The sequence below is a fragment of the Clarias gariepinus genome, chromosome 20 (assembly GCF_024256425.1).
Source record: "Clarias gariepinus isolate MV-2021 ecotype Netherlands chromosome 20, CGAR_prim_01v2, whole genome shotgun sequence".
Lineage (NCBI taxonomy): Eukaryota > Metazoa > Chordata > Actinopteri > Siluriformes > Clariidae > Clarias > Clarias gariepinus.
The window spans coordinates 25,039,206-25,066,458 of record NC_071119.1 but is presented as its reverse complement, the minus strand read 5'-3'; the positions used below and the strand labels follow the sequence as shown (position 1 = coordinate 25,066,458).

The 27,253-nt window shown below is 39.1% G+C and overlaps 1 protein-coding gene across 1 annotated transcript in view; it reads right to left on the bottom strand.

The window, feature by feature from the left end:
• Positions 1-795: 795 nt before the first annotated feature.
• Positions 796-27,253, bottom strand: part of ctnna2 (catenin (cadherin-associated protein), alpha 2) — a 359,773-nt gene continuing 333,315 nt past the window's right edge. The window contains exons 11-18 of the mRNA XM_053479933.1: positions 25,293-25,449; positions 23,186-23,386; positions 15,954-16,105; positions 11,168-11,281; positions 8,499-8,680; positions 7,274-7,379; positions 3,189-3,323; positions 796-2,922 (exon numbers count right to left, since the gene is read on the bottom strand). Of these exons, the coding sequence (XP_053335908.1) occupies positions 2,635-2,922; positions 3,189-3,323; positions 7,274-7,379; positions 8,499-8,680; positions 11,168-11,281; positions 15,954-16,105; positions 23,186-23,386; positions 25,293-25,449 (1,335 nt within the window). The 3' untranslated portion in view covers positions 796-2,634. The remainder of the gene's footprint in view (positions 2,923-3,188; positions 3,324-7,273; positions 7,380-8,498; positions 8,681-11,167; positions 11,282-15,953; positions 16,106-23,185; positions 23,387-25,292; positions 25,450-27,253) is intronic.

Here is a 27,253-nt window from a genome sequence, read left to right as displayed (position 1 = left end):
ACATAAGGTGAATGGAAAAGACTGTTGAATCAGTCACAATTATTTATATGACAGCTAAAACTTAATAATCATGACAGACCCGGTCCTGACGACTTCTTGGCCGCCATCCCACTTTAATTCCCCTGTCCTCCGGCAGAGCTTTTTTTTTTTTTTTTTTTTTAAAGGAAGGATTTTAATTAAGGTAAATGGCAGGTAGGAGTATTGCCACAGCGACCTCCTGGGTAATCCAGCTGTAATGAGTTTCATTAGGTACGAGTCACTGTGCTAAACCCAGAGGAACGGCGGAGGCGGCTTCAGCTGCGTTGCATTCCACCTGAGGTCACAACGCGTTCCTTCGTGCACTTGCTTGCTTTTGGGTTTCATCAGCTTGACATCTCTTTACCGAGACCTGGCTGATACAGAGCTTGTCTGGATTTTTGTTCAGTGTATAACAGCTGTTTTCATCCTTTATCTCTATCAGTGTTTTATATGAGGGTAAAGCTAAAAAGTCAAGATTTCTGATTTGCTTCAGGAAAAAAAAACATCTGTGCAAATATTAATGAGGTGAACACTTTGTTTGCACTCGGCTGACTTTTCTGAGTGCCAAATTATATCTTTACACACCTGATCTACTTGCTGAAATTGAAACAGCTATGCGTTTAATGATTTTAAAAGGACCGAAAAAAAGTTCTCCTCAACTAAAGAGCAATTGCACTTTCGATATTTGATTTAGACGTAATAAATCGGAACCTTTATTATAACTGAAGACACAATAAATATGCATTAAAAAAAAGAGCTCGGGAACACAGTTGCAAGGTTTATTAGAGAACTGTGACTATAAAGATATGCAGGATTCTACTTATTTTCTGCGCAAACCACACAACTACTCAACTCGGTCCATTTCTAGGATCATGTTCAACACCATAGCCAACCAGCCTGTAATAGTTAGTGATGCAGTAATAGTTAAATAAAATGGCAAAACCTTGTACGTCATGTCACCATGTGAAATATGTGAATCATCAATTATCGGGACAAAAAGTTTTTTTTTTTTTTCCTTTTTTTTTTTTTTTTTTCCCATTTTTACCCTTAAACTTATTTCTAATACTACGAGCCATTCTGAATTTTAAAGTTCAGTCAAAGTTAGGAGCTTTAGGACACTTCAGAAGCCGGAGCTGTGGTCTGCGCCATCACATATTATCATTCTCATTCTTGTGACATCCCTATTAAAAAATGCAATAAATAAAAAATAGCAATAATATGTGATGACTTTGGAAGTTGAAAGAACACGAATTCAATGATGCAAGGGAATAAGATAAATACATTGTTGCCATAAATTAGAATGTACAAAACTTGGGTACAAGATGATTAAGCAAAGACTAAAAATGTGTTAATTGAGGAAAAGACTTTGTAACTGAAAAGAATGAGATAATTATGCCATGTCCACAACTTGGTGCTTCAAGTGAATAAGATAATAAAGTCTTGACCATGATTATTTAACTTAAAAATAGTAAGACAATAGTCAGACGTCATGACCATTACTTTGTAATAAGAGGGAAATAAATAATTAAGTTGTGACTATAGCTTTTTTTAACTTGAGAGAATAAGATACTTAGGTCATGGAAATATTTTCTAACATAATGAAATCCTAACCCCAACTTTATTACTTTAGAGAACGATATACTTAATTACGTCATGGACATAAATTTGTAACAAAAGAAAATGAGATACTAAACTTTGCAACTTAAGCGTACCCCAAGGTAAACTGTGACCATAAATATGTAATTAGAGAAAATTATATATAAGTTATGTGCATGACTTGGTACAGTAAAGAAATTTGATTATAAGCCATGGCTTATTAGGTAAAAAGTCATGACCGTTTCATTTGTAAGAATAAGTGAAGTCAGTCATAGCCATACCTTTGTAACATAAAAACAAGATATTAAGTCACGAGCACAGATTTGTAACTCGAGAGACTAACATAAGAAGATTTATGGCTATAAGTTTTTAACTCAACAGGACAAGATAATTAAGTCATGGCCATTTAGTGCGGGAAAGTTATACATAGCTACAAGGTGGTAAGTTGATAATATGAGGCGATTAAATCATGGCTATGACTTCATAACTTGAAAGAACAATATAATCATGTTGTAGCATAATTTTATGACTTGAGGAAACCTAATTAGTTATGAAGTAATGGACATGATGGAATTAACTCATTTTCTCTTGGTAACAAGTCATGACCATGAACATTACTTATCTTGTTTCCTTAACTGACTTAAGTCATGGCCATTCTTCACTCATTTTTTTTTTTCTTTTTAAACTAGGGATGTCATAATATCTGTGTACAGTAAATATGGCTGGTCAGTAGTTAACACTGGTATCTAACAAACACCACATGAATAGCACTGAAGCTTAGTAAAGACATGCCCTTGTCCGACTTGTGTCTTGGTTTTGTGGCGCAATGCATTTGTTGTTCTCCAGAAAGAAAATCAAGAGTATCCACGGCCACACCTTTGCCTCTACATGAAACAGGATACAGGAAACTGCAAATGGGAAATGAGGAGAAAAGAAAAAAGTCTGAAAGTTAGTTGGAAAGTCTAAAGGAATTTGAGGGGTTGGTTCCTTTGAACCTTTATTTTCTTTGCACCTGTAGAATTAAAATGAGTCCATAGCCTTGAACTCGCTGAGGGCTTGGACTGGGGAGATGTGTTTCTTCTGCGAGCCTCGGCGGACACGGGTCTGACACTCCTCAGGCTTCTCCCTCTTCACCAGCGGCTTCTTCTCTGGCACCTTCATACGCCATGACACTACAGGAGAATTGACTGCCGCTGTTCCGTACACCTTTTGATACTTGGTGGAAGCCACGTACGAGGCCTTGACGGTCAGGACCACGGCGTTCATCAGATTCTTGGCCGCCTGGATAAGGGACGTAGCGCTGTCCAGCTGAAACAGAGAAGAGAGAACAAAGTCAGATGACTTTTCTGTGGGTTTGATTTCACCTTCCCTCAGCACATCTTAGGGTGTGCACTTCAATGCGGTGTAACACTAGCTTAGCTGGTAATGACTTAAAAATCAATGCAAACAACATTCAATTTGATATGCTTAAAAAAAAAAGCTGCAGCAGCTTTTTCACCAGTCCAAATCCCTCAGTCTTGATTGCTACTGTATTGTTTATGTATTGTGTTGATGCTGATGTTGCAGGAACATACCCCTGAGACGATGAGCTCTCCTCCGAGGTTCTGGACTTCAGCTTTGACTTTGCTGCAGATGTTAAGCTGGTGGCAGTAGAGGGCAATTCTCTGCAGGTAAGCCAGCAGGTCTTGCTTACAAGCTGAGTCAGGACACTACAACACAAGGGAAGGGAGATGCTTAGATCTGGACTGGGGGAAAAAAATCAAACCAAGTCATGCCCACGTTTCACAATCCCAAACAATTTAGCTTACTGCGCATTTGATATGTGGTAGAGAGTGACATTAATGGGGGTGGAATCTAACAGAAACACGGTAAAGGTGATGACTCAGGCTTGATGTTACAATTGAACATGCACTCCTTTACTCCTTTCCTCATACTGCTTTGGATTAAATCCCTTAAAACATATCGTATTACAAAGACTTAGGCCTGGTCTTGTTTGTCCAAACCCCTGTTTCCTTTGCACTGCAATGTGTAGAAATATTTATGATGCTACAATATTTTTTCAGCTGTGCTACAGAATGACCTCGTTGTGGGGCAGATCAAGCAGAAACTCAGCAAAGATGATCATTCAGGCTTTGATTTTTCTTTAGTAAATAAGCATACACATATCAAAACAAAGTAATAATGCGGTTCGGTGGTTTAAGCCCCAGCTGCCCCTGCTGGGCCCTTGAGCAAGGCCCTTACCCTGTCAGCTCCAGGAAAGAAAGACTGTGCACAAATGTAACAAATAAAGGCTTGTTGTAATGTTTGTAGTCATGGACCTACAATGATACCACACTCATACACTGACCAATGATGTGCTCTTGGGATTTCCCAGTTGACTTCCAGTTTGAGCCAAGTGAGTTCCTGCAGGGCTTTAGGGATTATGCAATGCCCTGGACATCCATAAATAAAGTCTGAATATCGTAGGTAAACAATATTTAGAAAAAAAAAAAAACACCACATGAACAAGTCTGCTTCCTGAGCTGCTTTTAAACCCGTTAACCATCCAGGTCTAAAAGCACTGACTCACACCCTGATATTAATATTTAACAGTACGAACTTGAAGCAAACAGTTTGTGAGTGGTTATTAATACAACACATCAACACCTGAATCAGTCACATAATCACTAACGCTACATCGCATTATAGCTAATCAGACCTAATAATGATCAGACACAGAGTAAATGTTTGTTAGAAACAGGGGGTGGGAGCCATTAATGCTGTTATTATTGTACCATTTGATATCGAGAACAAGTTCAATCACTTTTATTCAAGAAAGTACCTAATGAGGGACTTGAGACAAAAGCGTATGCGTCTATACAGTATGTACACACAACGTGCTTTGTGTTCTTTTTCAAACACTAACAATTTAAAGACTTTACACATGCACCATTTTTTTCCAACAAGGTACTTAAGCCTTGATTTATGCTTTTCTACAAAAAAAGACCTAATGTTTAGCCCCCAAATTGCTGCTGTTTGAGAAACAGGAACCAACGAGAATAGGTGGGTCGGGGGTGGCAGGACCATTTGCTGGTACTAGTTAAAATCTCCAGAACACATGAGTTTCTGCGGTGATATGCCTCTATCCTTTGGCTCAGCTGTTTTTTTTCTTAAATAAATGCAAAATATTAGTCTGACTAAAATTGTACTAAATCGAACTTCTCATTAGTTCACCCTAATAATGAAGGTGGGAGTCGAGTTACTTCTTGCATGTATACCTCAATAAGACACAGAAATCAGCTTAGACATTCTCTGCATATGTCTCTATAACAAATATTTTTACAGTTACCTCACCAGGACTTTGATCTATATGTCCAACAAAATGTGTAGCAGCAAAAGTAGCCACTAACAGTATGGTGGTATCGCCTGCTTCCGGATTACACCATAACCAAGTTCACGGAGTCAGACATACCATACTTTGTTTAATGAATTGATTACCCTGCAATGCTTGTTCTGTATACTGGGACAAGGACATTCGTCCAATGTTAAATGGCCTAGTCAAGCTATAACTACAGTGCATGCAAACATACGGACTGAGGTGAAGGACACACAAGGTTTCCATTCAAATATACTTAATGCTTTATGCAAGAAAGTACATATAAATATCTGGTTTCACTGGTTCCTTGATTAAAGACAAATCTTCTTCTTGTTGATAAAGTGACCATGTTAGACATGCGAGGATCAAGCCCGCCTCAAGGTTTCATACGTCCACATTCTCTATGAACCCCGATCCTGTGTTCTCTCCAGATGGCTGTGAAATGTAAATGCTTTGCTAGCAATGAGGAAGGTTTGATGAGAGGCATGCAAGCCACCTGTTTGGCTTCGTCCACAAATATGGCTTAAATCTGCCAGTAGGAAAAAAATGGTTTGCAGAGATCCAGAATCCTTCTCTCTGATCAGACAACGAAAAGTCTGCTGTGTTGGAGAGAGTGAAACACTCATTTAGTCTTTGGCAGTGTCTAGCACTCGGATTACTCCCCCATCAGCAGGCCGATTCACTTGGAAATTCCAGCAGTCCTTTTTTTCCCTTTATCTAAGGGAAAAGATATACAGTATATCACAAGTTCAACTAACACAGCATGTCACTGGGCCACCAATGACTCAGCAGTTTCTTCCTAAACATGGCCTGTGATGAACGGCTGATCCGGCACACCGGCGATGCGTTCATATGGACGATCACTCACTCTTTGTGACACCTTCATTCTTGAAGCCTTTGTCATCCAAACAGCTACCATGATGGATTGGGTATTAAAAAGGGGCTGTCAGTGCATTAGTGAGAAGCTGCTCATTTGATAATGAACGCAATACCTTCGAGGTGCTAATTCAATTAATACCAGGCGCTGTGTTTGATCCTGTTCCCCTTCACAATTTTTTTACCGCCTATCTTATGATAAGGTCCAAATCAGGCAGCGATCACAGACAGAGATCAGGACCTCTCTGAAACTCGAAAGATCCTTTTCTCTTTTAACTCTTGCTTTACCCTGACCGGGTAGCTCAGTGGATAAGGCCACAACCACCAAGTTGCCACTGTTGGGCCCTTGAGCAAGGCCCTTAACCCTCAACTGCTCAGATGTGTAATGAGATAAAGAATGTAAGTCGCTCTGGATAAGAACGTCTGCCAAATGCGTAAATGTACCTGCTACCCTGACCTTTGCTTTGCCATCAGTTACCTACAAAAGATTTCAGATGGATGCATTTGTTTCCTGTTGATAATCAGTACCAACAGTAATTCTGGTTGAAAGTGGGTCTAACAGCACTGCTTGTTGCTGATTGGTTACACATACAGTATAATGTCACACAATTTCAGCTATAAATGAGCAATCAGCCTGACTAATGCAAATACCATCCCACCTAACTGTTGCAGCATATTATACATCCTACACAAAGTGTGTAACCTTTAATGAATTGGTCAGTGTCACACAAGGATGTCACTTAAACAGGCAGGAATATTATTGGTGTAGGTTTCTGGTTGGTCCCTGGCAGACAGTAGTCTTTACGTGGATCAAACAAACTATTTCAGCTGGATGAACCACACAGTGACATAGCCAATTCCAGGGGACTCTGGGCTCAAGGTAGGATACATCCTAGATGGGGTGGCAATCCATCACAGGGCCCAAGCACGCACTGACTCACACACACACACTACAGCCAATTTGGAAATACCAATCGGCCTTTTTTCCACTGTGGGAGGAAACCCATCAACCACAGGAAGAACATGCAGACTCCAAGCACACCGACCCAAGGCGGGACTCAAACCCTTGACTCTGCAGGTGCGAGGTCATTAGTTGCAACTGTATTATAACTGTATCCTTCTATTCTTTAGGTTCTTAGTATGCTTATACTGTAACCCTATTGCAGTGTTTTCATTTAACGTTTTCATATTTTTGCCAGAAATACATTTAAATTAATCACAGAATTGATTAACATTAAATCACGTTGCCGTTGCTGCTATTTAAGGGTTTAAATAACCTTAATAGCATCCATCCTTTTACTGCAGCTCATATTAGCAGGTAAAAGGAAATGTCTAATTAAACAATGGGGGAGAAAATCAATGCTGGACAGCGACTATCGTTTCTCACTGGTACTGTAGATTGAAAAGCTAATGCTTATTGTCTCCCACCTGGTCAGCCACAGCTCGGGCCAGTTTGTCCATTCTGGATCCAGCTTCTGCGATCTTCTTGGCAGCATTGATCACATCAGATGAGTTCTTCAGTGGGCCTTTTCCCCTGCGAGCACACAAACAAATTACTGCATTACCACTGAATCAGCACAACACGCATCAAGTTTCCTGAGCACTGGGATAAAAGCTAGAGAATGCCTCAGTGACACGCTGGGGAAAAAAAAAACACAGATGGAGGGGGGGGGTTCACAATACTGGTAACCTGCTGAGATCTGCAATCCTGACTATAAAATGAATATGTGTTCCTCAATAAGCTGAGAATGATGCGCTATCTGTTATCATTGACAAGCTGGTGTGATAAAACACCAGTGGCCACCTGATACCATATTATCACGATATCTAGGAGTCGATCCTATTTGTATTGCAAATCTATACGTTTTATGATTCTATACAGTACATATCCAATTAATAAAATGTGTTCAGAAAGTTAGCGAATATTTGCTTGTACCAAGTAGTTGTGCTATTCTGGGAATAGTTTAGAGTGCCACCTGTAGGATTATAGAGGAACTCCACCTCAAATGCAAACATACTGCATAATAATAATATAAATAAAATAAAATTTTAGAGTGACGAGACATGAATGCCCCACAAATGAATCATACCGAAATAAATACACGAAATCCCTCATCTCTAGTTACTACACTATTTTCCAACAATGGCATCTCGCAAAGTTTTATTCCTTTTACTCTCACTAACTTGTCGCCTATAGCACTTTGTCCTGTATACATGGTCGTGAAGCCTACCCCAGGACACTTAGGGCAAGAGGTGGGGTACACCCTGGATGGGGTTCCATTCCATTGCAGGGCACACACATACACACACTCACACACACATTCACACACTACATTTGTGTGTTGGAACGCCAATTAGCCTAAGGAGTACCCGAGGAAGCCCACCAAGCACGGGAAGAGAACATAGAAACTCCATAGACACAGACCAGAAGCAGGAATCGAACCTTTATTCCTTTTATTTAACAACAAATTAATCGATTACTGTAAAAAAAAAAAAAAGCAGATCTGCTGTTTCTGAGTTTCTGGGAATAAGTTGCTACTATGGAAACCATAACCAGCTGTTACAATCATTAGACCAAGCAGAATCCAGAAATCAACAGACTGTAGTGTAATTTAATAGATTTCCTTATGTGTTTGTGTGTACGTGTGTGTACCTGGTGAAATCTGTCATCTCCATCATGATCATGCACATCTGTTTGGCCAGCACGATGATATCATTGCCGTTGTCGTCCCACTTGGCCACCTCAGCATCCAGCTTGCTCTTCTCCTGCCGAAAGCTTTCCACCTGCTCAGCGATCTTCGCCTTTTCTTCCTGAGGGAGCTGAGCCATGATGGCCTGAGACAGAAAAAAGAAAACACGGGAGTGAAAACGAAGGGAGGATTCATTGTGAATTTTAAAAGAAAGGACTAGAGGAAAATGAGTGACATTGTTTCACTCTGTTTAAAATGATGTTAAATAAAGTTTTTTAACTTGACAATTAATCACACGGGAGGACCTTCTCGAACCCCCAATGACATCCCAGACTCATAAAGAGGCAATCCAATTTTTTGGCCCTCTGTTAGGATATTAAATTCTCCCTCCATAGCAATTTTTAGGAGGTCTAAAGCGGCATTAATCTTTTTTTTTCTCTCCTCTCTCTCTCCCTTTTTTTTTCAGCAAGGTCAACGGGACAATAGTGTTTGTAAGATAAATGTATAATTACCTCACTTACACCGGTCAATGAATTATGCATTTGTTCCATGCTATGTCTAAAAGGTGAAAGAGGCAAAAGAGGGCAGTGTGTGTATATGTGTGTGTGAAAGAGAAAAAGAGAGGGAGAGAGAGAGAAAGGCAAAAACGTATAGAAGTTCAAGACGTTATAAACATAAGTGAAGAAAATAACTGCTAGGATTAGGGATGAATATGAAAGGGATTTGATATTATACTGTATACAGTTCTGAATCACTGGTTAATATTAAAACGCTTATTACAATATGTTACAGTTTCTATAGTAACGGATCACTTTCAGGGAAGACGGGTGCTTTAAATGTATATATATATATATATATATTATTTCTTAAGCTTAAGAGACTTTGAGTTACCATGTATGGAAGGAGTCTCCAGTGCAAGCAGTTTAAGGTAAAGCTCTAACTTTTTTCTCTTTCATGGACGGTTTACAACACAACTTTAAATGTGACTTTTAATGGATAACATGTTCCATTTGTCTTGCCAGTAATTGGCGATGATATGAAACTTAAGGTTTAAACTCCAGGTCCCCAACAAACCAGAGCGATAAGTAACATTCCCTTCTACCCAGTATTTTATTCGTACGTCTACACCACTCATTCTGGTTTAAAATCTGTCATGACAAGATATTTTTTTTATATAACATCTACTGTACATATCCTAAAAGAAGCATCTCATATCAGGTCTTCATGAATCCCTTATTGATTGACAGACCTCTATTCTTCCACCCCGCCAAAAAGCCTGACAACAACTCCACCATCTACAAAACATCGCTTTAAAAGTTGAATGGTGTTTAGAAGCAGAAGCCTCGCAGAGATGGCTGTGGTGTCTGGAAGATATGCTGTGACGAGCGAGCGCTTTTCTTCCTCGTCCTACTTCAGAATTCATTTAACCCAAATCCCTCTTCCAGCCCGACGATAACAAGAGCAGGGTCTCGGAGCTTAGCATGCCGGCAAATCCGTCCTCATACAAAACCACGCCGACGCACACTCGCACTCGCGTCAACAGCTCGCGGTTCTGCCCTCGGATTAGGGATGTGCGTGCTCTTCACCCAGCCTCCGAGCACCTTTAAATATGATTTGATTTGAAGGAAATTGTCCGGGGGTTTGCCGTCTAATTTTAAAGCTGACCTGTCAGGGGTGTTATACAATCACGGCGGAGATTGCGAGAGCGTCGGTTGTGACCAGGCAAGTCAGGTGGTAAGAAATTCGATTATAGGTTTTATTGTGACTGTGAAAGAAAAATATAATCGGTGCAGCAATGTGTACATGCACACATTTATTTTCTTTTTCTGCCTCAAACTATTAAGTCAGTCCAGATCATGTTAGTTATATATTTAGTTAAAGTTTAATATGTTTTTTTAAACACTGATCATATCCAGTAGAGTATACTTCGACTCCTAAGTTTGATCTACAGAAACTCTTTCTTGAACCTCGGTTCGAGATAATACATGCTCCATACACAATCATAGCAAATAATTGAGATTTAAAGGGGGAAAAAGTAGGGATCCATGCAGATCATGAGCTAACTCCACCCTTTTCCAGCTGCATGACAGAAACACGAGATCCCCTGCGGTCATCATTGTTTTGAGGCTGCACCAGGTAACAAAGCCACAGTCTGTCAACCAGAAAGAATATGGGTCCATAATGGACAACCTGGGTCAAGGTCCAAAACACCATACTGCTACTGTGGATGGCCTAAACATCTCCCTGGAAGACTGTAAATTTGCACTGGTGCTGTAATCATAAAGACTGCCTCGTGCTCATCATAAGATTTTTTCTAACTGTTCCCTTTTTGAGCCTGGTTTACATTTACATTTGGGCATTTGGCAGACGCTCTTATCCAGAGCGACTTACATTTTTATCTCATTACACATCTGAGCAGTTGAGGGTTAAGGGCCTTGCTCAAGGGCCCAACAGTGGCAACTTGGTGGTTGTGGGGTTTGAACCTGGGATCTTCCGAACCGTAGTTCAGTGCCTTAACCACTAAGCTACCCCTGGTTCCTCACAAGGTTTCCAGAAGAAATCTAAATTCCTGTAAATTTCCATTGGGACAATGCTTAAACATTAAGTTGAAGACCAGTGAAAGTGAACTCACCCTTGCGCTCTGGCCAGCAATGAGCTGGTCGTCTTCGGTCTGGACGCTGGTACGACTCCGGGTGTCATAGTCTTCTTGCTCAAAGTCAGAGTCATCCTCCAGCTCTTCAGGGGTCTATAAGAGATAAGAGATATAACTTTATAACAAAACCCATACCCGAACACAAGCAAAAATGTAGCTGCGACAAGCGATTTCGGGGCCCAAGCACCAAAAATATAGTCTTTCAACGAGCCCGTATAAATCACTACATATTTACACTGGCATGATGTAAGATATACTTATATCATGCTGACTGAAAGTGAATATAAATAAATCGAATCTACTTCTACTTTAGAAGTTTTTTCTAAATTCAACATAAATGTAAAAAAAAAAAAAAGCTCTAGGCTAAGATAATGGATATGATTTTGGAATTTGCTAAAAATAAAAGCCTATCAAATATGGTACATGGTGCTAAAAACAGATGCTTGCATGTAAGAAAAATGTCAAGGGAGAGTGCTTTTGAGCCCCACGGCTATATCGAGGTCCGGTCTTTTTGCCAAGTTTTTGTAGTTTATACACATGCCAAGCAAAACTTTAGGAGTACTACTACTACTACTACTACGACCAACACTGCTTGACATGACAACTGTACAGGGGTTGAATTTCAGTTAAAATTATATTGAGTATATAAGCATTTTATATCATATAAAAACTAGCTAGCTACTAAACATTCATAACTGATCTCCGTGACCAGTGTCCAATTTGTGACATACTGTATATTCCACCGTGTCTTGCATGTCCTCTTCTATCCCCGGTGTGTATACTGACAGTACGAGCAGTGTGAACGCCCCGTGCCCTTCTCTGAACAAAAAGAAGCTGTGAGCATTCCTAAAGACATGTCAGCTATTCCAGCAGACAGCTCGGCATCAATAATTCACACCGCTCCGGTTTCATGCCACTTACATCATTGTATTTTTTTTTTTAAACTCTTCCTTGCTCTGTGTAAGTGTGTGCACTGTAACCAGAAATATTATATCACTCCTAATATCACATTATACAGTAAATGAAATGCTTTTCTCCTATAATTCTGAAGATGTAGTTTCAGCACCATCCAGACTCTAGATAAACCAGGCTTAAAGCCTAGATGCTGTCCAGTAAAAGACAAACTACAGGGATAAACTGGATGAAACAGTGGTGCTGCCGAATCGATATTAAAGTCCTTTCGTTCTTGTTCTATCTATCATACGCTTAAATGATTAGGAATCCCCGCAGGTTCCAGTATGTAGAAATCATTTTTTCGCCTTTTCTGTGCACCAAATATTACTTGGTTTAGTTTTTAGTGGTTTATTTACTTAGTTCCATGCTTCAAATCATTTGAGCACTGGATATTTCTTAACCTCTTATGAGAAGCTCAAGCTCAGATTCCAATTCAATAAATGAACAAATGAATTAGCGGATATTTGTTTTGCTCCGCTTTACATTCACCGTACATGCTGACACACCCAGTACCAGTCCAGTGGAAGTGTGCGCACACCTTCTAATTGAATTGTTTAATGAACGGAGCTCGCTCTCATGAGGACCGTGCCAGGAAAGGAAGACCAAGACCTTTGAAGATCTTCCCTGATTCATTGGTGATGAGAGGGTATACAAACTTTTGACTGGAACTACGGTATATTCACCATTCAAAACATTAAAAACTTTTGGGAAAAACAAACTACATTATTGGACATTGATGGACTCTGATGGATATTTGTTTGCTACCCTACAGAACCCACACTAACGTGTGACTGCAGCCACTCATCAGCTGCCACGCTGTCTTCCACTTCTTCATCTTTTTCTTCATCAGGAACAAAGACCAACAAAATGCGAGAGCTAAAAGAAAGACAAAGCAGTCTGGCGACCAAACAGCTACGCTAATGGGTTTAGCGGGTAGCAGTGGCAACACAGCTCCCAGCCAGTCAGGCATGACAAACGAGCCGAGTGTGTCTTCACTCTGCAGAAAGCAGACCTCCGCTGCTTAATTATCTTCAGCTTCTCCTGCTCGCTGCCAATCCACAGCTCAACTTCGCCGTACTTCCTGACAGCATTCTCATGGCATGTCATGGTTCCTTTGGTGCATTTGTCGGACTCAATAATGTAGCTCTTATATAATATAATTACCCTAGCATCTATGACCTATAAAATATATCTCGTCGTTGGCCTTTCGGCTCCTCCTGGAAAGGGGTCGCCACAGCGGACCATCCGGTCCTCACATACAGTACAAGCTTGGCACAGGTTTTATGCCGGATGCCCTTCCTGACACAACCTTTCCATTTTATCCGGGCTTGGGACCGGCTGTGGATGGGGTTTGTGCACTGGCTGGAAATCGAACCGCATGGCAGGTTAAACAATTAGTCTATTACAGTAGTATTGCTTGGCACTGCCAGTGTTGAGGGTTCAAATATCGCGTCTGTTCTGTGTGCATAGTGTTTGCATGTTGTCCCTGTGCTTAATGTTTCCTTTACTGTCCAAAGACATTTCCAAATTGCTGGTGGTGTGTGATTAAATGTGGGAGTGTGTGTGTGTTGTGTCCTTTAATGGGTTGGGGCCCTATCCAGGGTGTACCCTGCCTCATTCTGTAAGATTCCTCAGACAGGCTCCAGGTGCTACACAGGATGACCAGAATACATGATGGATGGATGAAGAGATGGATGACCACAATATCTTTTGCAACAGTGGTTCAAGGGCCCAACAGTGGCAACTTGGTGGTTGTGGGGTTTGAACCTGTGATCTTCCAAACCGTAGTCCAATGCCTTAACCACTGAGCTACCCCTGGCCCCACTTAACCTAATCTGAATGTCTTTGGACTGTAGGAGGAAACCGGAGTACCTGGAGGAAACCCATCACACACAGGAGAACATGCAAACTCCATGGACACAACCCTGAAGGCAGGATTTAAACCCTCAACCCTGGAGGCACGAGGGCCACAGTGCCACCTACACGCTATAATACACTAGGCATATGTATTCATGTCATGTCATGTCGGGCAATATAATAAATTATAACATTATATTGTAATGCATTATAGAGTGTTGCATTTACATTACTATGAGCTATACTTGTAACCATGGAAAGAAAAATCCACTGCATGATGCATTCATAATGCATTAATCATTTTTTTTGGTGAACAGGAACATTGTAAAGAGTATTGATGAAAGCACACAAGAAAGAATTGACGTGTTATGACATCGTCATCAGCATTACAGATCATCGCGTCAGCTACGTGGCTGGGAACAAATAAAACATTTTTTGCCACATTTTAAAGCAAATTTGAAATAGCCTAGTGTGAATTCATTCCCTTCACACGCGCACACACACAGCCTGCCTAATGAATTACTCTACAAACAACTTCCTCCTTTCTTTTCTTTTTTTTTCTACCACTATTACTGATAATAATGGTAATAATATTAATTTATCATACAGGCTGAATATACACGATAATCGATTTTGTGTACACTTTGCTGTAATTATATGTAGGAGTATTTATCAAAGCCAATATTTCTATAGCTAACAGAATGATAGAACAATCTTATTGAATATATCAGGGTATAAAACCATATGTAGAAGTCATTAAGTGCTAAAGGACCAGATGTACGCCGGATAAATGGAGGCGCCGCGGTGTCGTTATTGTATTATTACAGTACGCCAGATGTTACTGAAAAAAAAAGTAAATAAATAAATAATTTATTTTCTTTTGTTTGGGAGTAAAATTTGTCTGTTTCTTTCTTACTTTTTACTTTTCTTTCTTCTTTTTTTTTTTTTAAAGATCACTATAAATAACTGTCTTTTTAAAAAATAAAATAATTCCTTCTGATCACCATCTGCATTGGAATATTAAAATATTTTCTTTTTTAGATTTATTTAACTTTGTAAGCACAATGTTTAAACTTGTTTTTTTTTTATTTTTATTATCCGTCTTTAACAGTTCCTATGTATTTCTAATGCATTATAATAATTGTCCTAACCTGTCCTATTATCCATTATGGGATGATAATGCTTTACAAAACCTGGGTTACAGCATAAGCATATGTTATATTATAATAAATACATAAGTTGATCACAGACATGCATTTTAATGCATAATCAGACATAATCAGATCATAAAATAAAATCGGAAAGCCCAAAAAGGCTCTGTGATACTTCATAGTGCATTATGATATTCCTTATGAACAATTACAGAATAAAAATGTGTCACATTAAGAAGTTGTGAACCTAAATGTTATGAATTCATTACGTTATTCTGGCGTATTCCAGAGAACAGAGAGCATCATGCATGGTGTATTATATATCCTAAACACACAGTATTTATAATGCATTATGTAGACAGCACTTAAACTTGGCTGATGAAACCAAAGGAAATGTTATAATATCATGTAGTACAGGTAGTTAACCAGAGCCTGTACATTATAATACTTTATAAAGTGTTACAGAGGTTGATAAGTTAAAAAAAAATTATATAAGCTTATTCCAGAGACCATAAGGCATTATACCTGTACTGTACATACAGTAGTATCCAATGCATTACAGTATGGTGCATTATTATTGCAATCATTTCTTAAAAAAAAAAAATATTGTTACAGTATAATGAGTCATGAGATGTTGTTAGATTGCTACTGTACAGTCATTATAATATGAAATGTAACCATACAGTACATTGAGAATTCATGAGCCCAGGCTTAAAAAAAACAATCATATAAATATACCGTATGTCTATACTGTACATAATTATGGTGAGTTAGAAACACATAAAATCCCGGTCCGTGCTCACCCGTATCATGAGGACGGCTTTCCTGATGTCACGCACACCATCGTAGACCAGACGTGAGGCGTCGATGAACTCGTTCTCCTCGAAAGGTTGGGGTGGGCTTGTGCTCAGAGCTTCAATGGCCACCTCGACCTGCTCGGCAAAGCGGGGCATCACTACAGAGAGAGAGAGAGAGAGAGAGAGAGGTTCAGATTCCAAATCTCCCAAAAGCTTCTCCTTCTTTTTTAAAGTTTTCATTCCATATCTGAAGGAGTGTAAAACATGCTTCAGGAAATGTCTGCAAAGCTGAAAGAACTGCGGTTGCCTGGAAGCTGGTAATGAATGAGGTGGTGTGCTGTGAGACGCGGGAGGAGGGCCCTGCGCTGGGCTGGAACGGTCCCGAACCTGATACGGAGCAGCAGTCAGATTTCCACGGGAGATGTTTAAAAGCATGCACTTTGATGAGACACAGAAGAAAGGAAGCAGGACTGCAGGCTGTAGTGTGGAGGACGAGCTCAGTGTGAATGCAGACAGCTCATGATGAGAGGATAAACCCCAGTCCAGCTAATGGCTTTAACCAGGAGAGGAAAAGCAGAGCTTTTACATTCCTAATAGAGCTTTCAGTACTCACATCCACAGCGGGTAGATTGGGCTCTCTCTCTCTCTCTCTCTCTCCCTTTCCTTCCCTTTAATTTATATTTCATTTCTTCCTTTTATTTCTGTCTCCTTCCTTCCTTTTTTCTTTTTAATTTCCATCTCCTTTCTTTCTTTCTTCCTTCTACTGCATTCACACAATTAAAATGACTGATATGATGAATTTTCCTTGAATATTAGAAGATCTTTATGTAACACACATGGAAGGAGTCTCCACTTTCAGTGCCTTGTAACAACAACAGCGAAAAGCTACAATTTGTAAACAGATTAAAAAGATAAATGACATCTTGTTCAGTATAAAAGCAATAGAACACTTTAGGATGTGCTGTTCCAGGAAAACACTAAACATCAAGCTGTAGCAGCACCGAGACCAGGTGTTTTTCCCCTCCGTGTTGAGAGGAAGTCAAGCAGTTGATGTTTTTGTTCTACAGCCTGCAGTGAAATGGCAGCTCAGGCTTCATCTCAGCTGCTCATTAGGTTGTAATAAGTTCGGATATCGTTCCTCATACTTTTCTGCTGCTCAGTGACACAAAGTGTGCCGGTCTCCCCGAGCAGTAGAGCTTCAGTGTGTGAGGTCCAGCTATAAACTTCGTCCTCTACACCAATCAGAACAAGAGACCTTTACAGACTTTGTGCACGTGTTTTAAGCCGCAGTAAGATTGATACTGATCATTATTGGCTCCCGTTTTACCCCATCATTGCCCCCGCCAATCACAGCATCACTAACCAATCATAGGGACCCACTAGGAAGAAGGGAAGGAAGGAAGACAAACAGGAAGGAAGAAAGGAAGACGAATAGGAAGAAAGAAATGAAATAAGGAAGGAAGGAAGACAAACAGGAATAAAGGATGGAAGACAAACATAAAGGAAGGAAGGAAGGAAGGAAGGAAGGAAAGGAAGAAGGAAGGGATGTAAAAAGGAAAGGAAGAAGGAAGGGATGCAGGAAGTAAAAAGGAAAACAGAAAGAAAGGGAAAAGAAACAAAGACAAACAAGAAGAAAGGATGGAAGACAAACAGGATAAAAGGATGGAAGACAAACAAAGGAAGGAAGAAAGGAAGGTAGGAAGAAAGGAAAAGGAAAACAGAAAGGAAGAAGGAAAAAGAAGAAGACAAACAGGAAGAAGGAAGGGATTTAGGAAGGAAAAAGGAAAATAGAAAGGAAGGAGAGAAGGAAGGCAGACAAACAGGATGGAAGGAAGTAAAAAGGGAGGAAGGAATGCAGGAAGAAGAAAGGAAAACACAGGAAGGGAGAAAGAAAGAAAGGAAGGAAGGAATGAATATAAACAAAAAGGAATAAATTAAGACAAACGGGAAGGAAGAAAGGAAGGTAAGAAATTCAGGGAAAAAGAAGGAAAGAAAAGAAGACAAACAAAAAGGAATGAATGAAGACAAACAGGAATTAAGAAAGTAGGGAGGAAGGGAGGGAAAAAACAGAAGGGAAAGAAGAAAAGAAGACAAAAAGAAAAGGAAGGAAGGACGAATTCAGAAGGGATTTAGAATGAATAAGCATTGAAAGAAAGAGAAGAAGAAAGAAGTGATGGAAAAAGAAAGTAAATAAATAAAGTGAAGAAAGTAGGTATGATGAAAGGAAGGAAACAGAAAGAATGGAAAGAGGAGAGAGAGCAACAAAGGAAGGATGTAGGAGGAGAATATTTAAATCGATAAGAAAGCCGATAAATAAAGAAATAAATAGCGAAACGGATAAATCGGCAGATAAATTATTTTCCACATTGTTTGGCTGTGAATATTACTCTATACTGTGTGATAATGTGTGCTGTGTATAAGGAAGTTAAATGGGCACACAGGTGGCTCAGTTACTGAATAAATCAGGAAGCAGCAGGTAAATAAACATATAAGTCAATGAGGAAGGATTGAAGTTTGTACATAAATATGAAAGCAACAAATTCAGTGATAGAAAACGCTGGAGCTAAATAAACAGACAGATGAGAGTGTAGCAGGTGTGGAGTCGACGCAGCGATCGGTTAGAGTGTGTGATTCTCTCACGTTTAGTTTTACAGTAAAAGGGAATAAAGCAGACGAGCGCTGTCAGTGACACGGCAACGCTGCTCTTTTTTTACCGCCTCGCAGCAGTTGATTTCAAACAATAACGAAGTTGCGTGAGACACGAACCCTACATCACATGGCAGCTGGGGCTTTTTTATTCCTTTTTTTTCCCCCTTTTTTTTTCCTACAACACAGCAGCTGAGATAAAAGCTGTTTCCTCTCATCAGCGAGAGGCTGTGATGGAGTGTAATTTCAAAGCACTGGATCCACAGCAGGAGTGAAATCTCCATGTTCGCTGTGACGGGGACGCGTTCGCGCTCAACGTGGTGTCCATCAGAGGAGAAATTGCCGCCTTACACAAACTGACAATAAAGTGTGAAAGGTGCTGGTGGAAAAGACTGATGAAAGATGAATGAGCGGTAAAAGAAGCAACAGGTGGCAACCTGAAGTCTCTCGCGCTCGCACTGACTTCCTGTCTGGCTGCAACGTTCCCTTTCACTCCTCTTACACAAAGCCCGTCCGTTTCTTTTTAGAACCTTTTCTTTTGAAGGTCTTGAGCTTTGTTGCGGGGGTCCAGTCCATATACAAGGCAGGGAAAAACGTTAAATAAAAACATTAATATTCTGGCTGTTTGGAAAAAAAGTTTTTTTTTTTTTAAAGTAGTTTTTTTTCTTCTACCAATTATTCTCCAATACAGTATAATGTGAGAATGTGGTTCATCACAGTTCATTCATTATTTAGCAAGGGGGCAATTACTTTTTCACATGAGCCCAGTCATATATGGACTGCTTTTTACCATTAATAAATGAGCTCATCATTTAAAAACTGCATTTTTTTTTATTTACTCGGGTCATCTTTGTGTAATAATGAAATTTCTATAATGATCTCACAGATTTTTCACTCACCTACTCATCATCTATTTTGTTTTATCGTTTATACAGGGTCACATGGGGCCTGGAGCCTATCGCGGGAGACTTAGGGCAGGAGGCGGGGTACACCCAGGACAAGGTGTAAATCCATTGCAGGGCACACACACACACACACACACACACACACACACTCATTTACACACTACAGGGAATTTGGGGACACCAAGAAGTCTAATCTGCATGTCTTTGGAGTGTGGGAGGAAACCGGAGAACCCAGAGGAAACCCCGAAGCACGGGGAGAACATGCAAACTCCATGCACACAGAGACGGGAATCGAACTTGGCTGGAAATTAAACCCGGACATCTAAATGATTTAAATGTGACAATTATGCAAAAAAAAAAAAAAATAGGGATGTAAAAAGGAAAGGAAGAAGGAAGGGATGCAGGAAGGAAAAGGAAAAGAGAAAGTAAGGGAAAAGGAAGGAAGCAAAACAGGAAGAAAGGATGGAAGAAAAACAGGATGGAAGACAAACAAAGAAAAGAAGGAAGATAGGAAGGGATGTAGGAAGAAAAAAGGAAACAGAAAGGAAGGGGGAGGGAAGGAAGACAAACAGGAATAAAGGATGGAAGACGAAAATAGGGAGGGATGAAGGAAGGAAGAACGGAAGGAAGAAAGGAAGGAAGAAAAAGGAAAACAGAAAGGAAGGAGGAAAAAAGGAAGGGATGCAGGAAGAAGAAAGGAACACAGACAGGAAGGGAGAAAGGAAGAAAGGAAGGAATGAAGGAAGGAATATAAACAAAAAGGAATAAATTAAGACAAACAGGAAGAAAAAGGAAGAAAAAAGGAAAACAGAAATTTAGGAAAAAAAGAAGGAAAGAAAAGAAGACAAACAAAAAGGAATAAATGAAGACAAACAGGAATTAAGGCAGGAAGGAAGGAAGGGAGGGAGGAAAACAGAAAGGAAAGAAGAAAAGAAGACAAACAGGAAGGGAGGAAGACAAACTGGAAAGAAAGGAAGGAAGAATTCAGAAAGGATTTAGAATGAATAAGGATAAAAAGAAAGAGAAGAAGAAAGAAGTGATAGAATTAACTTTTTCACAGCACTATACATGATACAGTTAACCTCTACAACCTTTAAACTCCAAGCTTTCGAGTGGAACATCATTTGTTAACGCTACCATGGTTCATGCCCATTTGAGTAGACCTATTTAAAATGTCAGACAGGTTCTCCAAATGGACAGGTTCTCCAAAGTGGTACTTCAGTAGGACAGGGGTGGCTCTGGGGTTAAGGTGTTGGACTACTGATTGGAAGGTCCCAGGTTCAAACCCCATGACCATCAATCTGCCCTTGAGCGACACCCCCTAACCCTCGACTGCTCAGATGTATAATGAGATCAAATGTAATTCGCTCTGGATAAGAGCATCTGCTAAATGTCAACAGGTAGAGTTCTACACCAATCTAAATCAGTTCCACGTTTTCTAAAAGGCCACTGAAAAATTCCTATAATAAATAATCTGTAGCAGCAGATGTAGAGTACAGTACGGTACAGTACAGGGAGCCAAATAGGTGAGATATGGATGTGAAGGATGTGAGACTATTAGCGTCAACATGCTGTACTGTGTACTGCACTTACAGACTCTGTCATCCTTAGTAACTGCCTGGTCACCCATGTTTAAATTAGGCTTCCACAAAATAATGAGACATTGATTGAAACATGAAAAAGAAATTAATAACTGTGTGCGATGTAAAGTCGTGAATTTTGCTAGACTTTCGATTTGATCTGAATGTTGGATTCGATTATTATAGAATAGCAATAATGCTCACCGCCTGATTTGTCTCAACAGCTATATAACTTACATTTTTTTTAAATAATTTTATTAAAACTAATACAATAGATGGGAGTCTTCCAAAGTGACGCCCTTTAGGGAAAAAAAAATCAAATCCATTAGAAAATAAACTAGATATTGCGTGAATAATAATAATAATTGAATGAAGGGTTGGTCAAATTCGCATGAATGGTTAAAGTGGAGTCGCTGATAGAAAAAAAGCGTGACGTCGTACTGTATGTTCTGCCAATGTTTTCACACTCCAGTCCAGTAGGTGGCGCACCTACAGCACATAAACTCAAACTTAAAAATAAGTTGTGATATTTGCGAAAGATGAAAGTGAAAAAGTAAATTTTCAAATTTTAAATCAAAAACTGATCTACTGACTGTTTGTGTGTGTGTGTGTGTGTGTGTGTGTGTGTGTGTGAAAGTCTTAAAAAGTAAATGTTTTTGTGAAATTAAAACACACACACTGGTTTCTCCCAATTTCAGTCATTTATGTGAACGAATGCACACCCCAGTCTTCATCGCTGATGTATCCGAGCTGTTGTATCCGAGCACTCACTGCTGACGGGAGGCCAGTGGATCTGCACCTCCTCAATGTGACTCATTCGGGTTGATGAATTCTAGACCCGCAGGAAAACAGTTCTGAGAACAGTTTAAGAATCACAGAACTGGTTGAAATTAATCCTAGGACTGTTCTCAGGATCGGTTTGTGTTTGCACATCTACGACTTTTCAGGTGTGCATCGCATCACATCGAGGACCTTTGAGGATTTCGAATTTATTTGCATGTAAATTATCTTTAAAGGAAAAGTGAGAAGGATTTCAAATGAATCGAGTGTTAGCACATGAATACTGACAGCACCAGGGGAGGATTAAATATACAGCCCAATTATAAACTGGAGTGATGTAGTTGAGGATGAGGAACTGTCAATGTCGGAATACACACACACACACACACACACACACACACAAACACCGTGCTGACATCGCTAACATTTCTACATCTTTTTTTTTTTCCTGGTATTTCTGGCAGAATCAATTTTTATATTTAATTTTAAAAAGATGATAATGATAATAATAATAATAATAATAATAATAATAATGATAAAGATAATAATAATAATAATGATAATAATAATAATAATAATAATAATAATAATAATGATAAAGATAATAATAATAATAATAATAATAATAATGATAATAATAATAATAATAATAATAATAATAATAATAATAATGATAATAATAATAATAATAATAATAATAATAATAATAATGATAAAGATAATAATAATAATAATGATAATAATAATGATAATAATAATAATAATAATAATAATAATAATAATGATGATGATAAAGATAATAATAATAATAATAATAATAATAATAATAATAATAAACTGATAAAACAGGTTTTAAACTGATCCAGTTACAGACAGTGGCAGTCTCAGGAAAAATTAAAATCATTCACTATAAGGAGAGACAGAGCACGTTTATATATATATATATATATATATATATATATATATATATATATATATATATATATACTGTATGCAATCTTTCAGATTTATATTTATTATAATAAGTAAAACTTTAGGTATGAGTGAGCACTTCTTCTGTACAATGTTATACCATTTCTCTTCTCTCTCTCTCTCTCTCTCTCTCTCTTCTTTACCTTTGCTTTCCAGACAACTCATTGTCATTCAGCGAGCATCTTCTCTGCTCCATCTTTTTACAAAGCACCAGTTACTCCTTCACCAGCTCTAAACAAACTACACTGTGTAAATCCGGTCAGGTTGTCCGTGCCCACACATGTCATGGAGAGATGATAAATTGTCCCTTAGTAAAAGTAAAGTGTGTCGTACTGCTACGCGGGCGACGCCTCACCGGTTTCAGACAGCAGCTTGATGGACTCCAGGACCCGCTCGGTGTACACGCCCGGCTCGTAGTTCTCCATCTCGGCGTTGATGATATGGACCACGCGAGCCGCGCGCCCTCGGATCGCCCCTGCTGTCCTGTCCAGGGTGTCCACATCGCCCTCCTGGAGAGCTATCACACACTTGTTCACATCCTCCAAGATGTGGTTCTCTAAAGAAATAAAGGTATATGTGTGTGTGTGTGTGTGCGAGATGAATTAGATGGAGGAAACCAACTACAGAGAACAAAACAAACAAACATGGATCCAGGTTGTCAGATACCCAATTTCACTTTATATCAAAAACATACACAAGTTTGATCTTATTTATTAAGCAAAACACATTAGCAACACAAAAAAAAAGGCTCTTGCATAGAGCTTATTAGGAAGAGACGACGAAGCTGTTAATTATGGACCAGAGTTCTTTGATTAATGTTGTGCGCAGTTTTAAACAATTAATGTGCAAATAGGGGGAAATAAAAGGGAAAAAAAAACCTTTAATCAACAGGGTTAATGCTAATTTGGAGCTGTTTAAATGTTTAAAAAAACTGCAAAAATACTGAAATAAAACTGCATTGAATTATAATTAAATTTATAAACAAACAATGACACAATCCAGAATACACTGGACAGCACTTTAAACCTGACTCACTGTAAATGTTAAAGTGATAAGGATAATATTATAATTATAATAAAAAGTATTTTATACAAATAAATCTGTACCTGTAACATTTCTGACATCTTCAGGACAGGACATTTTACATAACTTACATGACTATCAATAATAATAATAATAATAATAATAATAATATAGTTGCAAGCAGCGATGAGCGGGCCCAAGCACCCTGCGCCATCGCCACCCAGGCACATTAGAAAGACAGAGGGCACAGTGGGCACATGCATAAACAGGGGATATCCTACTGTAACGTAGGATAGAAAAGGTTGTTCAGCTCAATGAGCTTTTAATGTGGACCAGGTTTCGCGTGTATACGTGCAAGTGTGTATGAGCTATGCAGCAAAATCTCATATGAGACTCTTAGGCATCCTAATGGCAGCAGATTCCAACCTGGGCCTCTGGGCTTTTAAAAATTATTATTTTATCTTTATATAAATATTATATGAAACATTATATAAAACTTTTTATATATAGAATTATATACATTTTATAATGTTTGGGCGTGGCTTCACTGCCTAACGATGATCCCTAGAGTCTGATTGGATACCTGAGTGAAAGACGCCCACCCCAATGTCTCTATTCAAAGGATCCACAGTTAACTTCAGTTTCAAACCTACTGTATGTCCTATGAAAGTTACCACAGCAAGGAATACAACTGTTCGAATCATCATTATTTTAATGCATTTGAATTGAATTTAGTATTAAGATGTACCGTCACCATAATAAATCAATGGGGCAAATTTGGGAACCTCCTGTGTGTCTCACCTATAAAATTTTGGCAAATTTTATATTTCTGCAAAATTCTTGCTTTGCGCTAGAATCCATCAAAGTTAGTCTCAATATTAAGTCTATGGGATTTTTTCGCTGGTAAATTGCCATCCCTTAGAAATGTCATACAGTAGCACCCTATTCCTGAATAAGCCGCATGATTTGATACCTTGTTCATGGCTCTACGTCAAACGTACAGGATTTTATTATTATTATTATTATTATGTATTTGTTTATGTATTTGTTTTTTGCGATTTTTCAATAATCTGACAAGTTATTATTACTTTTTTTTTATTTTGTCTTTTATTTCTCATGTAAGTGAGACCAGAAGCCATATTGTTTATTGGACTGATGATAAGGCTAATTATAATTGCTTTATTATTTAAATTGTCTTAAACATTATTTAAGAGGAAATAAACTGTAATAACCTGTGACATTTAATTTTTTTTTTTATGTAATTGATAAACGGTAATTGTAACCGTGGCCCTGGTTCATCACACCATACTGTTGTTGATTATTTTAAAACAGGAGGACGCATCTTAGAGGTGTGAACATGTCATGTGTTTTTCACATTAAACACAAGGCACTTAATTTCTTCACTAAACATACATTTCACCAAAGACATTCGCATTTACCTGAGACGGACAGGAAGTCATCGACGGAGGTGATGTCGTCCACAGCCTCGGTCAGAATGCGCACCTGCTTCTCCCATTGGTCTTTGAAGACGTCCATGTTGTCCTGAGCCACCTTGCTCTGGGGACGAGCCGCCAGCGTCAGCGCAGCATTAATCACCTGGGTGAAGGGTGGAACAAATCAGCACCAGCGCAAAGTACGGAAAAAATAAATCTTCTCCAGGTTCCGTGTTCGTAAGATTCGAGGAAGTTTCCGAATAGACAGACTTGTGAATAAGAAATAACATTTGTTCTGCTTTTCCTACGTCACAAATGCGCATGATCACGGAAACACAAACAGCATCCAACAGGGGTATAATGTAATAAAGAAATATTCTGTCTATTAGCAGGTTTTCTTTATAGTCGTCAATACTGTGTACTTTGTAGCACTTACACACTTCTCAGTTTAAAGGATTCTGTCTTTGGTAGAGAAGAGAACTGTCTTTGGTCCTGCTGGTAAAAGACAGACTGCCGATAACATACTGTAAGCACATCACGTTAGATGTTCTAAGACAACACAGGAAAAAAAGAAATACTTTATATGATGTATAATCTATGTCTGTGACAGCTATTGTAAATCCAACGTCCAGACTTTATCAAGCTGGCATTTCAGATATCTGAATAGAAAGTGCAGATAAAAGCCAATTTTTTACCTTATTAACATCAAGATTCTCCCTTAAAACAAACACAGCATGCCTGGCCAAATCACCGCGGTACAATAGAGTTCATCCACCATCCATAACAGGTGGATCTCATGGATCATTTGAATGAGCAATTCGCATTCAAAATACTTTAATATCCATGACATTTTGCCACCTTGTTGGCACGGTCATGTCTGAAATAACAATCTCCAAAACCCAGGACTGACGTGTGAGTGCACGGATGAATTAGTCTGAAAATCAACACCTCAACAGTATAATCCAGCATCTGCTCCATCATCACTGACAGGTATGTCAAGCTGAATAAACCCACTCCAGATCATTCAGTCAAATATCCAAGGACATTTCACATGGACATGTTATAAAACTCATCAGCTTTTCTGTCCATAAACTACCGCACAGAGCGCTGTGAGAAAATCACAGGCTGCCATTATTTAATTTCCTGAGCTGGTTAATGACATTTATTAACTCTGGTGCAGTTGGTACAGATCCAGGATCTCCAGTTTGCTCCTGGATTTCAGATGCTGTTTTACCTTACCTCTGTGTAAGTCTCTTTGTGTTCTTCAGTTTCCTTCTACCCCAATAACATTGCGCTATGTGGACTAGAAACTCTAAAATACCCTTGATGTGCAAGGATTCCTGGCATCTCATAGAGTGGACACTCCAACCTCACGCCCAGCATTCCTGGGATTCTCTGATTCCACTGTAACCCTGATCAGCCATAACAGTAAAGACATTAAGATTAAAACCACTTTTTTGGGTTCAAACAGGCCAGGGCAGCTCTGGCCTCTTGGGGTGTGGCTCAGCAAGACTTCAGGGGTTTGCTGTGATGTCTGGCACCAGAACATTAGCAGTAAACCCCCTTGGGTGCTGGGGGTTGTGGGATGGGGCCTCCATGGATATGACCTGTTTGTCAGGCGCATCCTGTGGGCGTTTGATCGGACTGGGATCTGGGAAGCTTGGAGGCCAATTTGGCAGACTCGGAATATTTGCCTGCTAAACCCAGTGCGCTGTGGGCTGTGGTGCACTGGGTATTCTGGTGCCTTTCCAGCTTCTACTTCTACTTGGAAATTGTTTGATTTTCTTTTAAAGTTAGGTCACTTTTAAGATTCCACTAAAAATCATTAGCCACAATTAACTTTCTCCTTTTTTTTCTTCGTTAAAATTGTCTACATCCACTTTTGATTAAATGGTCCTTTTTTACGATTCACTTTTACATCACTAACGCTATGTCTATTTTTATGTAAACATTTGATTATTTTTTTT